At 42.7% G+C, this 18582-nt stretch overlaps 1 protein-coding gene across 1 annotated transcript in view; it reads right to left on the minus strand.

Annotated features, from left to right (window-relative positions):
• MYZAP (myocardial zonula adherens protein) overlaps positions 1 to 6256 on the minus strand; it is a 41037-nt gene extending 34781 nt beyond the window's left edge. The window contains exons 1-2 of the mRNA XM_063142623.1: positions 6173 to 6256; positions 2663 to 2752 (exon numbers count right to left, since the gene is read on the minus strand). Coding sequence (XP_062998693.1) covers positions 2663 to 2752; positions 6173 to 6256 — 174 coding nt within the window. The remainder of the gene's footprint in view (positions 1 to 2662; positions 2753 to 6172) is intronic.
• Between the last annotated feature and the right edge of the window lie 12326 nt (positions 6257 to 18582).

Below are 18582 nucleotides of genomic sequence, written 5' to 3' on the forward strand. Positions count from 1 at the left end.
ATTTCCTTTGTTGGTTTTGCATTAAACACTCCCCTACATGTTTATTCATACTTAAACACGAAATAGTTATTTCTGTGAAATACCAAAGAGCAAAGTAATTTGAAGTGGGAATAACTGCTTCAGAAGTACGTACTCTTCCCAAAGCACACAGAACAAGTAGTTCTGGCATCACTCAAAGTATCACATGTTATCCACTCAAGATACTCGATCATATACAGCATCATGGTACTTGCACAAAACTAAATCTCCAATGTTAAATAGAAGCAGAAACTCTAGGTTTGCAAAAGTCTAGTAGAATGCCATTTATTTTGCTTAAGACTGCAATCCTATGCACAATTAGCTGGGAATATGCCTCATTCTACTCAATGGTTCTGAGTAGACATACATAGGATTGTGCAGTAAGTCTCAACTCTATCCAAAGAGCTTGGCACGAAGAGGTTGACTTCCTTACTCTTCACCCTTGACTCTAATCATTTATGAGCAAGTTAACAGACTTCCCTCCACAGTGAAAACGGTCTGTTTACTCCTACTCCCTGCTTCCTGTTTTTATGTCAGGGGACTTCCACTGTTATCCACCTCTGTTTTTTTAGGAGATTTCGAGTTGGACTTTCAAGAATGTTTGACAATGCCTATGAGGCTCTCCAACCAGGCTTATCCGCCTACATCTGCCAATTTAAAAATCATTTTATTTGCCCTCACCTGGAGAAGCAGAAGGGGAGCGTATATATTTCACACCCAATATGACCATGCCATGCTACATCACAAAACTGCTTCTCAAATGCCTGCAAGTCTACAAGTAACTTCCAAAGCAATGCCAGGAGCTACACACACTCTCCTTGTTATATGTGAAATGTCAGACTAGTGAATAAAACTAATGTGGCTGCCCTATCAGGTCTGGTTTGGCCTAACCAGCTTTTAAATAACTTAGCCATGGCAAGTAAGAAAGAGCTTCCAGGCAGCCAGGCAGGGGAGTTGCTGTGAAAAGGAAAGAGAGTTGCTTCTTTTTGCTCCGATTGTTGTTGTGGCATGACATGGACACACGGGCAAGTAAAATAGTTTCTGGGCTACTAGCCTTTGTGGAGTGATTTACAAGGTTGCCTACCAATACAGACTGTTCTGGCCATCTCACAAAACACCTTTAATCATGAACCCAATAAGGTACATGGTGGTTAAATAAAATGCACTCATTAGCCAGTAACTTACAATAGCTGTTTGGCAGGATAATCCAGCTACTGCCACTGAAGCACCAGCCTGACATGGTGCTGCAAATTAATGGAGCCCAGCCCCAGTTCAATACGCACGTTGGCGTTTAACAAGTGCAGCTATTTTCACTTGACCTCATGAAGTTCTGGGTGTGGTGATAATAAAGCTATATTACTAAGCTCTTGACAATGCTTCACCTCTTTGCCAACCTTGCTTCACTATGGGGGCCATGCTGGAATGGGGGAAGAGAGAATGTCACCTGTGCCTGGAATAGGCAGCACCCAACCCATTTCTACACTTAGGCTGAGTTCAGACAACACGATAATCAATGGTTGTTTCCCATTCGGTTCCTATTACCACCACCACCCCAGTTGATTAGCGTGTCGTCCAAACTCAGCCTTCAAGTTCTTTCACAGTGAAGAGTGTATTCAAATCCCCAAACTGGATCCATGGGAGTGGGATTAACCCTTTCCTCGTGCTGCTTTTCCCAGTTTAAGTAACCTCCACAACCATGAAGTATTATTTGCCCTGCAGGACGTAACTTATAAGTACCATATGGACTGGCTTTCTTGCGCAGCCAAGTAAGTGGCTTTTAAGAGAATATTGTTCATTAGGGTGTTGTTTTTATTATGTGGTTTAGCATGTATTTCGACTGTTATTTTAATTTTCCTTAGCTGACTGGAGTTCCTCTTGTTGGTTATTAAAGAAGGTTATAAAAAGCATAAAGGATCATACTTCAAGCTTATATAGCAGGTTCAAGAGTTCAAAGCAATTCACATACATCTGATAATCTTTGCAACAGTCCTGCAATAGAGGACAGGGCTGTTATCCCCAAACTACAGATCAGGAGCTGATGCTGAGAGAACTGGAGCTTCCTAAACCAAGTTGGCAGGCGTGGCCAACTTGTAGCTGTCTAAATGTTTTGGCATACAACTCCCATCATCCCTCATCCTTGGCTATGGTGGCTGTGGCAGATGGGAGCTGTAGGCCAAAACACCTGGAGGGACTCGAGTGGATTTATGGCTCAAGTGAGATTTGAAATGGGTGCCTCAATTCACACTCTTAAGGCAGACACACAATGCTCTTGATTCTCTCAACCAGGGCTTGAAATCAGCTGCTTTCAAAACACAACACACTCCGGTTAACCCTGTGGCCAATAGTTTGGCCCTCAGTTCTTCCCCAAAAGTCAGGGGGTGGGGGCACCTTTCCATAAAACAAACTGAGCAAGCAAACAAAATGCATTCCATTTGCAGAATCGAGGGGGGGATATAGATTTCTACAGCCTTTGCTTAATGTATATATACTTGGCAGACTGAACTGATTTTATTTTTAGAAGGATGGAAAATCTCACTAATGTTTATCTCTTCTGGTAGCTGTTTATGACAGCAGAGGTTAAGCAGCCATGACACTGATACACAAGCTATTGTTATTGGCTGTAGGGGTAGGAAAATATCATTACCTTTTTTGTTCGTTCAATCTTATTTTTTCCTTCCTGAGAAAGCAAGTCATCCTCAGGGGGCACAGTTAAGCGCAGCCGACAAACATTTGCCTAGAAGAAAGAAAAAAGCACCCCTTTCAGTATATTACGAACGTTCCCTTCTTCACAAAAAGAATGAAAAGCTACTTTTCTGACAGATAGTTCCTTTAATTCAGAACGCAAGAATAACAGAACACAAGGGCAAGTTTATATCAGAAAAGATTAAATGCAGTTGAAAGACAAGTGGGGAGTGAGGGGGGGGAGAAGAACTATTTACAAGTAACAATTTTCCTCGTAAGTCAAATGCATTCCATGACAAACGGAATTATTACCATGAAAATGTTTTCATGGAGCGACAAGAATTTGCAATTTTATCAATAAAAAGAGAGTGAACTTGATGAGCAGAAATGTACATTGAATACATGAATACTACAAAGCAGCGCTGAAAGCAAGAACCTCACTCATCTTAATGGAAGGACATTTATTCTCACTGCTTTCATTTTAGAGAACTTTGGAACCATTTAGAAAAACACTATGTATATTTTTAAAAGAGAACATAAAATAAATTGAGAACAAATTTGAGCACAAGACTTAAAGATTTACAACAGTGTCCTACCAATTACAGATGGCACAAAATATGACATTAAAGCTTCCTGGAGTCTAGCATAAGTAAAGTCCTATTTAGCTTATTATTTTACTGCATGGAACAGGGGTTACCATTTTGCCATAGTTTTAGTGAGTTTGAAGCTATGATGAGTGGCACTTTAGCGCATGAATGGAGATAGCAAGTGTTCCAAAACATGAGGATCATGGCTCTGTAAAGACAAGCTTTATCAGTTGATCTCAGTTTTCTGTCCCCTAGAGCCTGCAAGGAATGTGCAATCCGGCAAGATAGCAGCCCCTGTTGTCAAACTAGTGAAAACCCTATTTACAGAAGGATGACTGTAGCAGCAGTCCTTTCATTAGATGTACCAGAATTTTAACATAAAAAGAGATGCTAAGATCTTAATCTTAATTATGAGACATTTCAAAAATAATTTTCATACTTTTAGTTAATGTTTACATGTGATAATTGCAGGTATCCAAGGCAGCAGCAAAGTCACCCTTGTAACTTTTAAGGTATTTTCACATATTAAGTAGTGGCAAACCCAGGTATGTTATATTGTACTCATTTTGACAAATATCCAAATGCCTTTATCACATTTCCATATTGCCTTTCCTCCAAGCAACTCAGGGCAGAATACATGGGGGCTTAGCTCATTGTATTCTCACCACAACCCTGCAAAGTAGATGTTAGATCGAGACAGAACAACTTGCTCACCCAGCAATCTTCATGGCTAAACAGGCAGTAATACCTAGGTCTCGCCCATCCACATCCAAAACTCTTTCTGCTACACTATAGTGGCCCTAACTCTGCAGGCATCAGTGAATAAACACAGAGCCAGCCTGTTTGAACAAGCAAGCTGCTTTGGATAGCAGTATTTTGGGAGAAAACCAATTAGGCAGCCATGTGCAATCCAAGAGATGTGTCCCAACCTTCTCGGTGACCCCGTAAGGGATCCTGTGACACACCTCTCAGGCTGCAGAAAGCATCCGCATAGAGCAGCAAAAGACCTTGGTTCAAATCTCCCTGATAAGCAAGCATTACTGCAATTTGCAACTCATTGTAAGAAATTAAAGCTGCCTGCAAATGATCGGTTCAGAACTCTTGAAAGAGCAATACGCCCCTTCCCAGGCAGGGAAGGGGCAGAAAGAGAGAGAGAAAGGGGGAGTGCCAATATAAGTTAAGGTTTTATTGCTTGCTGCTCTCCTTTTTAGTTGGGTGAGGTTTTTACTGCCTTGTTTATTAATTTTGGACTATTATTATTATTATAGTTTTCGACTGGAGAGAAGTTTTTGTCTTTCTCCCATTTGCTAGAACTTGGGACACCCAGTGAAACTGCTCGCCTGCAGATTCAGGATAAATAGTGGTGGGGTGGGTGGGAAGACTCTACACAATGCATAATTAACTTATGGAATTTACTGCTGCAAGATGGTCACTGACTTAGATAGCTTGAGAATGGGATTAGACAAATGCATGATCAGTGGCTATTACTCATGATGGTTCTGTGCTTTGAAGGCTGGCTAGAACTAACACGGAAGAGAATTTAAGGAGCACTCCTTTTTTATTATTACATTTTCAAACAACACTTCCACCAAATAGCCCAAGATGGTAGACGCAGAGGTTATCCCATGCCATCATCATACCAATCCTCTGAGGAGAGCAACCAGCCCCTGGGCAAGCAGTGAGCTTCATGGTTCATTTGAACACAGGTCTCCGTTGCCCAAGTCCAGCACTTGATCTGTTACACCACACTCATTGGCAAGAACTTTCTATGGGCTCAGGATGGCCCAACCACACCCAGAACTGCAGCTTCAGGAGACTTGGAGGGGAACCAACAAAGCAGCACAGGATCCACACAACATCTTAGGCACTGTTGCAAGGAATCCTGGGAAGCAGCCAGTTGGCGAGCACCACCAAGGAGGGAGCAATCTGCACAGGCTCAGGGGCACTAGAACACAGGAGCAGCTCTACATCCATCTTGTCCACCATGCTCTTTCCCACAGTGGCCACCCAGACACCTCTGGGAAGCCCACCAGTCAGGCATGAAGGCAAGAGCCCTCCCCAGCATCCAGCACTTAGCGGTAGACTGCCTCTGAGCATGGAGGCTCCATAGAGCCATCACAACTACGAGCCATTGTTCAACCTCTCCTATTGCTCTTCCAGGAATGTCTAATTTGCCTTTAAAGCCATCTGAGCCAGGCACCAACAGCATGTCATGTGGCAGTTAGTTCCAAAGGTTATGTCTGCATGGACTTTCTTCTGTCTGCCTGAGTCTCCTGCCCATCGATTTCCTGAGGACTAGTACCACACCAGGTATCATTTCAATAAGCCACTATCATGAGGGGTACACTCTGGTCTTACACATGGATTTATTCTAAAAACATCACTTTCTCAAAAGGAAATGCCCCTCAAAACAGCTAACACCTAAAATTAAAAAAAAATACATTAAAGTTGCCACCCTATGCATGTTTAGACCTAAAAAAAAAAAACTCCTACAACTCCCAGCATTCCTCAGCCCACTTGGGGAATTCTGGGAACTGTAGGGATCCTATCTGACTGATAGCAGCGCTCAGGCGTCGAATTTTGCCTGCGCCTGGAGGCCCTTCCCGCCTTTTCTGCCTCTGAGAGGACAATCTCTTCTTCGCGCATGCGCACTCCCAAAACTCCTCTAATTCCTGAGGTAAATCCCCTCTCTCTCTCCACGCGCGCTCACGACCGTTATCACCTTCGGCTCATTCCCCGCCTCCGCCCTGAGGTGGATTCGCTCGGAGCTGCTCTTGCAATCACCCCCAGGGGTTATTTATTAATTATTATTAATAATAATTCTGTAAGACCGCGGCGGTAAAGAGTGCCCGTGCCACCGCCGCTGCCCGGTGGAAACCCCTCACCTTTCTCTTGGCAGGGCCTCCCTCGTGGTCGGGCTTTTTCGGCGTGGTGGTGGTCAGGGTGAGGCCCGAGCTGTAGCGCAACATCTTGGCCGCCCCGTCGGCTCGGCTTTCCGCCGGCTGCGCTCATCTGGCGCAGCAGCAGCAGCAGCAGCAGCGCTCCTCTTCTCGTCAGCTCAGCCCGCCGCGGCCGCTCCTCCGCACACGCCCAGCGGCCGCCTCCGCCCACCTCAGGGCCACGGGCCGCTGGCAGCCTCCCCGTGACCCCGCTGGCGGGGCGGGGAAGGGAGGCAGCCACGGAGCCCGGCAGAGCCGACCCGCCTGCTCCGACGGAGGCGAGGGAAACCGCTGCGCCTCCGAGAGCCGAGGCGAGAATGCCTCAAACGAGTGCTGGAAGAAAACCATTTCCCTCCGTGAGGTAACATTTGATTCTTATCACGGGGGAAAGGTTGCTTTTAAATAGGGGTGACCCTATGAAAAGGAGGACAGGGCTCCTGTATCTTTAACAGTTGCATAGAAAAGGGAATTTCAGCAGGTGTGCTTTGTATATATGGAGAACCTGGTGAAATCCCCTCTTCATCACAACAGTTAAAGGTGCAGGAGCTATACTAGAGGGCAGATTTAAAAGAGGGCAGGGCACCTGCAGCTTTAGCTGTTGTGATGAAGAGGAAATTTCACCCGGTTCCCCATATATACAAATGACACCTGCTGAAATTTCCTTTTCTATACAAATGTTAAAGATACAGGAGCCCTGTCCTCCTTTTCATATGGTCACCCTATTTTAAATAGGGCTGCCTGGTTCAGTTGATTAACTGAGGGCTCATCTACACCAAGCAGGATATGCCACTATGAAAGTGGTATGAAAGCGGTATATAAAAGGCAGGAGCCACACTACTGCTTTATAGTGGTATTGAAGTGCACTGACAGCTGTTGGGGCCCATGACACATCTACACCAAGCAGGATATAGCACTATGAAAGCGGTATATGGCATGTGTCCTGGGCCCCAACAGTTGTCACTGCATTTCAATACCACTATAAAGCAGTAGTGTGGCTCCTGCCTTTTATATACCACTTTCATAGTGGGATATCTGCTTGGTGTAGATGAGCCCTGAGTAATCGACTTTTCAAAAGTGTAATTGACTAAAATGGTACCTGTAGACATTGGGGAGGATTAAAACACATGGGAATGCCGGGGCTCAAAGTGATGCTAAAACAAAGGGACATTCATGAGGCAACAACACAGGCTTTTAACTACGGGAAAAATGAATCCACTAAAAAGTAAACTGATCATCAAGCAAAAGATTTTGTTATTATTATTATTTGACTGAAATGTCCGCAGAAGAATTAGGCAGGAAGTTTTTTTGGGATGATGATGATGATGCCGCCAGTATGTAAAATGTTCAAGGGCAGCGGTTCTCAACCTGTGGGTCGGGACCCCTTTGGGGGTCAAATGACCCTTTCACAGGGGTCGCCTAAGACCATTGGAAAACACATATTTCCGATGGTTTAGGAAACTGTATTGACTGAACTATGTCATGTATCATCTTTTGTATTATTAAAGCCATTGTTATGTATTATTCTCATTAGCAAACCATCCCATGACAATGGATTGTGTAGAGAAGAACGAAAATAATTTTATGGTTGGGGGTCACCACAACATGAGGAACTGTATTAAAGGGTCGCGGCATTAGGAAGGTTGAGAACCACTGTTCTAGGGTGAGAGTGGAACCCCAAATAGAAGCCAAGACGTTAAAAGAAGCATGAGCAGCAACATTTAAATCACTCCAAAGAATAATTTCTCCAATCTTTCATCAATAGTTGATATTAGCTTATGGTTGTTGTTGTTGTTTTAAAATCACTGGAGGAATTCACAAAACACGTCTAGTATTTTTGACAATAATAAGGGCAATATCAGTTTTAATCTATGAAAAAAATTAATCTACTACTATAGTTATTAATTGCACATATTTTCAAACCTAGCAGACAACGTTCATTGCCTTGCTTGATACAGATTCCTTGGAGGAGAACCCAAACTCTTTTTTCAATAAAACAATTCCTTACGTCCATCCCATGAGTATAATCTTTTAATATTTCATCTTCAGCATTTCTAATTTATTTCTTTAACCAACAGATCATTGTATTACAAAAGTTGTAGAGAATGAGAAAAAAAATCCATGACCAACAGGATATTCATGACTATTTTAACCACTCGTTGTTGTAAAACTAATGAAGTCAGTAGTAGAAAATATTTTATTTTCGTCTAAATTTCAATTCATATGATGTGGTTAAAATAGATGTCCAAAATTTGAATACATATTGGCATAGAAGCCAAATGAATGATGGTTGCCCATAACACTACTTTGGGCTGTTTTGGTGAGGGGGGAAATCTAAAGCAGAAGTTATTTATTTATATTTATTTAAGCATTTTTACCCGCCATTCAGCCAAAAAAGGCTCTCACAGCAGCTTACAAAAATATTTCTTGACATATTAGTTAGCATACAGTATGGCTCTGATCATCACTAAATCTCCATCCATATTGCAAAACGCCCTCTGGTTCTTCCCTTCCAGAGAAACTACACCTGCCAAGCACAATAGCTGAATGGGTTCTTTCTGTCTCTTGATGAACCTTCTAAGATTGCCACATAAACAGCAGTTGTTGGCCCCACCTTCTTTGACAGTGGTAGAAGTGTATTTATGCAGCATTGTTCTGTCATATCTATGATGCAACTATGAATTCAGCTGTGTTGACAAAAGCCTGGTGCTAAGTCCTGGTCCTGCGTCAGATCCACAAAAAGTGGCATTATGCAGGTGTCAGAAGGATACTAGTACCTAATCCGGCCCTTTGACAATGAAAAAGCAGCTCCTGAGATATAGTCACAAGCCATTTTTATAGAATCATAAAGCTGGAGGAGATCAGAAAATCATCAGTTCCAACATCTTCACACCAAGCAAGTTCATCACATATCTGCTCCCTCTAATCCGTGCAAAGCAGAGAGCAGAAAGAAAGGAGTCATGTCACATTAAGAAATTTGTAGAACCAATAACTCCATTGTTATTCAAGCAAACCAAGTCATGTGACATTAGAAAAACATAATCTATACCATGGTCAATAACCAATCTGATCCAATCTGAACTTGAGACATTTCAAACTGGCCAAACTGGCCTTAAGTTCTGAGGGCAAAGGAGAACTCCACTGAGAGCCTCTTGATGCCTCGAAAGAGATTCTTGACATCAGAAAGCTGGAAGAGACCAAAGATCATCAGCTCCAATCAAATTAGTCAAATATGTGAGACAAGCCCAAACTCCTTGCGTACACACATGACTTTTGGATTTCCTATCTAATTTTGTCTGTATTCAAATTGCAGTTCTTGGAGCTCATATGATAAGTTCAAAAAAACTTTGTATTTTTAGGTGTTTTGTAAATACTTCCCAATCTTTCCTCATGAAGATCAGTGAACAAGCAGCTCTTCCTCCTCCTCCTTGATGCTCACTGTGGCTTTGTATTCTAATTATAGATTTCATTCTACAGATCATTTTTTTCTGTATGTTTAAGACACTGGTTTTTTCTTCCTGAACTCTACACTGGCACAAATTAAACATTTCCTAAAAAACAAAACAAAAAAACCTGCAGAGGCAGATTGCTAAAACATGTGCATGTGTCATTTAAAAACATGCAGTACAGGAATAACAGCATTGTTGCATCGGAATTAGAATTCACCCATAGAGCAATTGAGCCAGATGAAAGAGGAGAAAAGTGACACACCTCCTAAAATCACAGTTATATCATGTGCAACAAACTTAAGTCGTTGTCAATCACACACTTTAGCCATGATTTCCTATTGTTAAATCCAGAATGTGATGACCAATTACTTTCTTGTTAAGAAATGAGAGGAAGTTGCAAAAACATAACAGGAGTGAACTTAGATGATGCTGTAGGGAACATTAGAGTTTGCCTTGGACAAGACTCAGCGTATATCAGACAACTTCAGTATCATCTGTCGAAGGGGATGGATTGTGGACTGTTAGCAAGGGTTTGTTTCCATAGAAAGCAAAACCTGAGATATTGAAATCTAGTTATTTTCTTTGTTGTTTGTTTTTGAAGTTTTGAATAAGAAATACGAACATAAGAAGACCCATGCTCAATCAGACCATGGGTCCATCTAGTTCAGCATTCTTTTCACATAGCAATCTGCTGCCCATGCGAAGCCCACAAGAAGAACACAAGTGCAATAGCACCCTCCTGCTTGTGGGCATACTTCCTCTGGCAGTAGCATATAGCCATCAGGACTAGTAGCCACCAATAGTTTTATCCTCCATGAAGGTGGGCCCAAGATGTTGTGAATGCTTCTTTACAGGAAGGAGTAGTCCCTGTCGCAGTGTAACTACTTCTGAAGAAGCCCACTCTGGACCCAACAGTATTGGACAACTAACGCCCAGTTGCAAATATCCCTTTCTTAGGGAAGATGCTGGAGAGGGTCATGGCAGAACAACTGCAGGCATGCTTGGAGGATACTGATTATCTGGGCCCATTCCAATCGGTTCTGTCCTAGTTATGGGACTGAACCAGTCCTGGTCACCCTGATGGATGACCTTTATCAAGAGAGGGACAGGTCAGTGGAACCTGGTTAATTTTGCTTGATTTCTCATTGACTGTTGTTACCATTGACTATGGTATCCTCCAGTGACAGTGCGGGGCTGATTTCAGAGAGTAACATTGGGTGACCATTCCTCAGCCCCTTGGCAATTGAGCTATGGGCTTCCTCAGAGTACCCAAAGTTGTTTAAGATCTATATCAAGCCACTGGGAGCGGTCATTAGTGGGGGTTGGGGTCAAGTGCCATCAGTATGTTGCTGACACACAGCTCTATCTCCCTGTGACATCTGAATCAGGTGAGGCTGTGTATCAGTGCCTAAATTTGGTCATAGGCTAGATGAGCACCAATGAAGTGAAACTGAATCCTGGCAAGACAGAAACCCTGTAGGTGAGTAGTTTCCAGATCCAGGAGATAGACTTATCACTTGTTCTGTATAAGGTTGTGTTCCCTCTGAAATATCATGTCTGTAGTTTGGGGGTTCTAGATCCATCACTGCCACTGGAGTAGTAGCCATGGTGGCTTGGAGTGCCTTTTACCAGCTTCAGCTGGTTCACCAAGTATGGCCTTTCCTGGGTAAGAATAGCTTGGCCACAGTGGTATATGCACTAGTAACCTCAAGACTGGATTACTGTAATGCACTCTATTTGGGGCTGCACTTAAAGCTACTCTGGGAACTCGAGTTTGTGCAAAATGCAGCAGCTCGGCTATTGTCAGGTGCTTCCCCTCATGCAACTCCTTTGCTGATGGAACTGCACTGGCTGCCTATTTACTACCAGGCTGGTTTTAAGGTTGTGGTAGTAGCATATAAAGCCCTAAACAACTTATTTATTTATTTTATTACATTTTTATACCGCCCAATAGCCAAAGCTCTCTGGGCGGTTCACAAAAATTAAAGCCATAATAAAACAACCAACAGTCTAAAAACACAAATACAAAATACAGTATAAAAAGCACAACCAGGATAAAACCACGCAGCAGAAATTGATATAAGATTAAACTACAGAATTAGAACCGTAAAATTTAAATTTGTTAAAATTAAGTGTTAAAATACTGAGAGAATAAAAAGGTCTTCAGCTGGCGATGAAAGGAGTACAGCGTAGGCACCAGGCGGACTTCTCTGAGGAGCTCATTCCACAGCCGGGGTGCCACAGTGGAGAAAGCCCAAAGGCTTCCTTTGGCAGGGGCTCACGGAGAAGGGCCCCTGTGAATGATCATAAGGTCTGGGCAGGTATATATGGGAGGAGGTGTTCCTTCAAATAACCTGGCCCCAAACCGTTTAGGGCTTTGAATGTTAATTTGGAACCAGGATACTGGAGAGATCATATTTTCTCTTACCAACCTGCCCATTCATTGAATGTAAGACTTTCCTTGCTATAGCAGTTTTAACTCCTTCTAGTTGGGCATTCTGTTTTCAGCACTGATCAGCCAGATCCCCAGCCCAGCCACTGGAAGCTCACATGCAAAATACTACGCTGATGGCTATTCTCAATGCTTTGTCCTTAGCACCTGTATAAAGGTATACTGCCTGTGTGCACGAAGGTATCAGTCTGCTATCATGACTGAAGTGCTGTTGACAGACCTATCCAAGAATCCCTTCTAAATTCTGTGGCATTGTCTTTGTCTGTAACCTATTGACAATTAATTTAATTGGGTGAACCTGGATTTTAGTAGCATGAGAGTGCCAGAGAAATGTCTCTGTCTACTCTGTTACTCCATTACCCTATTAACAATTCATTTCAAGCTAATGGTTGGGTAAAATATTGACACAGAGAATATGTTTAGAAGGAAGGACTAGAGTTTCAGTGAACATGTGACTTTCGGATAGAAGCAAAATTATGTCAGTAGGAGGCATAATTTTGTAATTAGGTTCTGTCGTATGCTGCAGCACCCACCTTTTAATAACAAATCCTGTGCTGGGGAGGACATGGAAACACACCCAAATGCTTTGAAAATGTGTTGTGTGTGCTAGTTAACTGAAAAACTTCTTAGTATTTTCAAAGTAACATCCATCTCTTGCTAAAGCTACTCAATAACAACCTAGATTATCCCTCATGTAGGCTCTTCAGTCTTGCTTATCCGTAGCAAATCTTCAAATTTACGACCGTCATTCCCACTGGTGGATCTACATGAAATAGCTCCTGATTCACATACTGAAGTAAATGACCAAACCAAAAGCAATTACCCAACCAGTATAACGTGATTTTCCAATTTTGTGCATGTCTGAGACGCTGTAAGAGCCAGAAAAGTGTACAGCTAAAGTGCTCCAACTATGAGACTATTCTCCTAATGGAGGAAGAAAGAAACAGTCAACTCTCCTATTCCAATTTTTAATTGAAATGTGTCTTGATTCAAGCAGGAGCTACAGAATCTAAGAGCATAAGAAGTGCCCTGCTGGATCAGACCAAGGGTCCATCTAGTCCAGCACTCTGTTCGCACAATGGCCAACCAGCCATCGGCCAGGGATGAACAAGCAGGACATAGTGCAACAGCATCCTCCCACTCATGTTCCCCAGCAACTGGTGTACACAGGCTTAATGCCTCGAATACTGGAGAAAGTACACAACCATCAGGGCTAATAGCCATGGATAGCCTTTGTCTCCAGGAATTTATCCAACCCCCTTTTAAAGCCATCCATATTGGTGGCCATCACTACATCTTGCGGTAGTGAGTTCCATAATTTAACTATGCGCTGTGTGAAGAAGTCCTTCCTTTTATTTGTCCTGGATCTCCCACCAATCAGCTTCATGGGATGACCCCGGGTTCTAGTATTTTGAAAGAGGGAGAAAAACGTCTCCCTGTCCACAATCTCCACACCATGCATAATTTTGTACACCTCTATCATGTCTCCCCTTAGCCTCCTTTTTTCCAAGCTAAACAATCCCAGTTGATGTAACCTTCCCTAATCTAGTGTGGTGTAATGGCTAGAATGTTGGACTGGGAGTTGGGAGATCTGGGTTCTAGTCTCCACTCAGCCATGGAAGCTCACTGGGTGACTTTGGGCCAGTCACAGCCTCTCAGCCCAACCTACCTCACAGCGCTGTTGTTGTGAAGATAGAAACAGAGAGGAGAAGGATTATGTACACCGCCTTGGGTTCCTTGGAGGAAAAAAGGTGGGATATAAATGTAAGCCTATTCCCACACATACTCAACCATCCACCTCCTAATCACTGGAGCCATCGAAGCAACTCTATTAGCGTGATTTGTCCTTCGTCTCATTTCCCCTGAAACTTCTTTTTCCCATCAGTTTGCCTTTAGTCTAAGCCCTGGACAGTTTCAAAGGCTGCCTGCCCATGATGCTGCCTGCCTGTTTTGCCTTACAGACTGGTTAAGCAACTTTGAGTGCTATGCATATAATTTTCAAAATTTATGTGGTTATTTAGTAGACTCATTTGTATATTGATGTGTTTATTTTTGTTCATATTTTTATATGAGGATGATAACTCTCATGTCATAGCTGCTGGGTCATGCCCTGTTACTCTTAACACTTGAGCAGATTTTGTACTTTGTGTTACATTTCAGTTTTCAGGAAGTAATACCTGATTTATGTTGGGATCATGGGACAAGTCAAAGATACATAACTAAAAGGGAATAAGGGAGTGCTATCCTGTTCAGGGTTCTAGCTATCCCATTCCATGCCCCCTCCCTGGTTTTCCTTTCTCCCCCCCCCCCCACCAAAAGTAAGTTACTGAGCAACCTACAAACCAATTAAGCTGACATGAATCCTGCTCTTTGCATCCTACTGCCACATCAGAAATGTGTTTTCCTTGAGGAATATAATTTCTTTTTAATTTAGAGCCATCCTTAAATGCACTCCCTCACTGATGCTTTAAAAAGCCATGCAACCAGTAGGACACGCTTTAAAGGAAAATTCTGTTGCTTTAACTGTGCATTCAGGATTCCCAAATGACAACTCTGTGTAGGTAGTTCCAACCCAAAAAAATATATTATTTTAAATTGTTTTTGAAAATGTTATTGTTTTAATTTATTGTTGTTAGCCACTTTGAGCTCATTGAGAAAAGGTGGGGTATCAATATTTTATGGCTTACCCCAGCCATAAAATATGGCTTACTCCAGCTGGGAGTTGTAGGGCTTTTTACTGTCTAAACATGCATAGGATTGCACCCTTGAGAAATTAATAAAACTTTTGCTACCTAAAGCAGCACTCAAATGGTGCCCTTCCCCACCAGTTCCTGCATTCATTCACCCTCTCCTCTGGTGCTCTGTTCTGCTGCATGGCAGGGCCTGGCCTGGCCAGAGACACTTATTTCATGTTTGGGGGGGATTCCTAAAACAAAGAGCTATTCTGACTGCCTAGCAACTTGCAAAACACTTAGGGGCGGAGAGGAGAACTTTTTTCTTTCCTCTGCTTGAATCATCTGGTGAAAGGTTCTGGCATGGAAAACAGGATACTGGGCTGGGGGACAATCCGTTCATTCTGTCACAGTTATTCCAGTGTTCTACTCTTTAGGAAAATATTTACCACGGGACCAATATAGCAACAGGCCCTGATCCTGCCTCCCATGAGGTCAACGGCAAAATCCCTGCTGACGTCTATGGTTCTGTTCAGTTCATTTATTGCTGGACAAGGCATACCCCGATGGGAAATTTACTAGAGTGGACAATGAGTTCACCACACAGAGACAGGAAACACCTGTGGTTTATTTTTATTTTCCCCTGCCCAGTGTTTTGATAATATTGGTGGGAATAACTGGATACTTTTGGAAACCTTGGCCATTGAAGCATTTATTTATTTATTTATTTATTTATTTATTTATTACATTTCTATACCGCCCAATAGCCGGAGCTCTCTGGGCGGTTTGTGGGGATTTTTTTGCATCTGCAAAAAAAAAACCCACAAACACACACACCTCCCAGTCACACTGGCTGTGTACACACGATATACAGAGTCCGGGTATTATAGATTCATGGAATGGGAGGGGGCCTTCCAGATCATCTCCTATAACCTACTGTTTCATGGAGAAACTCTAGAGCCAGAGGCGAAATTGTAGAGTGATCATTAGTCACAACCCACACAATACCTCTTGCCTAAGTTAGCTTCTGGAGTAAAAACAGATGACCACTCAACAGGGTGATAGAGCAGGGGAAAAAGGGTCAAGATAAAAAATCAGCCCCAAGCGGTGCTAAGGTACAGGTGGTGCTAAGGGCAACACTGTTATTCTTTCACCAAGTGACTCCTCTGATCTGATGCCAATTTTTCTTTATTTCTGTTATCTGTTTTACAAAGCACCCAGGAATTTTGATTAACAATGCCGAAGAGAGAATTCTTTGAAACTCAAAGCTCATTGCTTTGTGTGTTTTAGTAGGTCCAATTGTTCTGGTTTAGATTTTTTTCCCTAAATGACCGGCATGATCTACCTGCATTTTTTTCTCCTTCGAAGATTAAGTAACATCTACTGCTACCATCTGGTGGACAAAAAGTAAAACTGCTTTTTGTCTGTTGTTTTCATTACAGCCACATCCTTAAACGTGACAAATTCCAGAAGAGTAGCTATTAGGGCATTAAAACAATTATACTCCTCTCACACAGATCATGTCCTCACTTGCAGACTCCTAATGTTAAATGTCTACTCACCAGCCACACTGAACCATGCCAGAGACACAAACCAAAGACCAACACCGGCCACAAACCTAAATGCAAATTAACTCTTTCCCCATATCTACTAAACGCTTTTCTAAATGAGTGATTTATTACACACTCGTGATATGCTACTCACAAAAGTTTGCAGGTCCATTACACGACATTGTCAACAATCGCGCATTTTAAAAACACACAGATGAACTCCAATCATCAGATGAACTCCAAAGTTAAGCATTCCCATCAAGATGGCTTCTACGTCAAAACACTACTAGAGACAAGGCACCCTGTCCCTACTTGACACAAGACGGCCAGTTGCAACCAAAGCAGCCATCTTTCTGCTGGTCCCCTGATGCAATCCTGTGTTTGAAAGACTTCAGCATGGCTCTCAGACACAAAGGAAATACCACAGGATCACAGGTTCACTGCTCTCTCCACTCCTCTGTGTCTGTTAAGAGCTACTTGACTGTACCAACCAAGGTTTGCTAAGTACTCAGATTTATGAAGCGAAGACTACAGAGAGTTCGTCTCACACCTAATCTATTATTCCAACTAAGTTGGATGTTCCATGAAGGTGTCAGCCAGTGAAATCCATAAGAATCCTGGACCTAGGTTCAAGTCTCTCCTCTAGCTATCACATGAAAAGAGATTGTCCATAAAGTATATCACACTTCAAAAGTCCTTTATAAATCCCTTCCACACACCTTATTTTAACTAATCCTAAGTTTTGATGCATGACATGCTTTTATATAGTTTGGTCTGCTCCGATGCTAACCATCATTGGTTACCTACAAGACTTTGAAACCAGGCTTTGACACTAATTTGTATCTGAGCAAACGGTTCCTGTTTGTGTTAAACTGTGTGTAGACAGAACGCCAAACTGTGCTTAATGCTGAGGAGAAAATGCAGAAGTACCCAGTTTACACCCAAACTCTCAATCATTGTAAAGAAGGGGGAACGTTCCGGCCACCCTGGGCCTACTTCTAATGCCAACAGCTGACCCATTTCCATAGGGCTTGCACAGGGTAAGTTCCCAATGGAATGTTCGTGCCTATGGCTCAGATCTCTCTCCCTCCCTCTCCCTTAATAATGCCCCAAATCTCCCTCTGTCTACTGGGAGTCTTGACTCTTGGGGAAGAGAAAACAAGGACCATGCAATGAATGCCAAAGCTCAAGGGATTTAGCCAATGTAATTTATTTCAAAATACCTTTTACAGTTTAGCATAACTGGAGGTAGCTGCAAAAATTACTCGATCCTTTCTCAAATGGCTTAAGTATATCAGTTTATGGGCACAATCCACCAGGATGTTTCTCCTGCATAAGCCCTTGAAATTAAGAAGGGCTGCACAAGAGAGCTTCCCAGTGGATTCTGCCCTAGACTTAAGGCAGAAGGAGAGCTAAAACTACAACGTAAAATAAAAGAACAAAAATAAAATTGCAAAATAGTGTTTCTATTTGATTGTCAACACAATTAGCTTCCAGTTTCTTGTTCCCTTCTATCGAAGGATAGCGTGATCTACACGCAACAAACATTAGCAATGAGTCTTCCATGAATGCGGACGGACTGGAAAAGAGAGGAGGCAACGGCACCTACTGGAAAGCACTTAAAAGACAAGTTATTCCTATTAGCCAGTGTATGCAAATTTCTCTTAAAGTAGGTATTCATAATTGGAGCTTATATGGTCATTGACCTTTCAAGGTGGTTTACAAGAGAATGCATTGCTGGGATAGGGGATGAACACCAGATGGTGCCTTTAACGTTGGCCCGAGAATTTTGCTGCTTGAGGAGGAAAAATCCAAATGCCCCCTTACCTCCCATTCACGAACATCTGGCACCATCATCCACTGAGATGTTCTGCTGGGCAATCTTTATTGACATGTGCTACTGTGCTCTTTTACAATTCCCATTCATTCCAATGGGACCTGCACAGAAGAACTACCCTACAGGAGTATCAGAAGCTGCCTTACATTGAATCAGACCATTTTGTCTACATAGCTCAGTCTGATTGACTTTGACAGGCAGTAGCTCCCCTCCATCTCAGACAACGGTCTTTCTCAGCCCTGCCTGGAGATGTTGGGAACTGAACCTGGCACCTTCTACATGCAAAGCAGGTGCTCTTCCAGTGAGCCATGGATCCTCGCCATTCTCTAAGGATGGTACCCTACAGGTCTGTCTCCTACTCTACCAACCCAACATCCACCTTTTCTTGAGTCCTCTGGA

The sequence above is a fragment of the Elgaria multicarinata genome, chromosome 16, assembly GCF_023053635.1.
Source record: "Elgaria multicarinata webbii isolate HBS135686 ecotype San Diego chromosome 16, rElgMul1.1.pri, whole genome shotgun sequence".
Classification (NCBI taxonomy): Eukaryota; Metazoa; Chordata; class Lepidosauria; order Squamata; family Anguidae; genus Elgaria; species Elgaria multicarinata.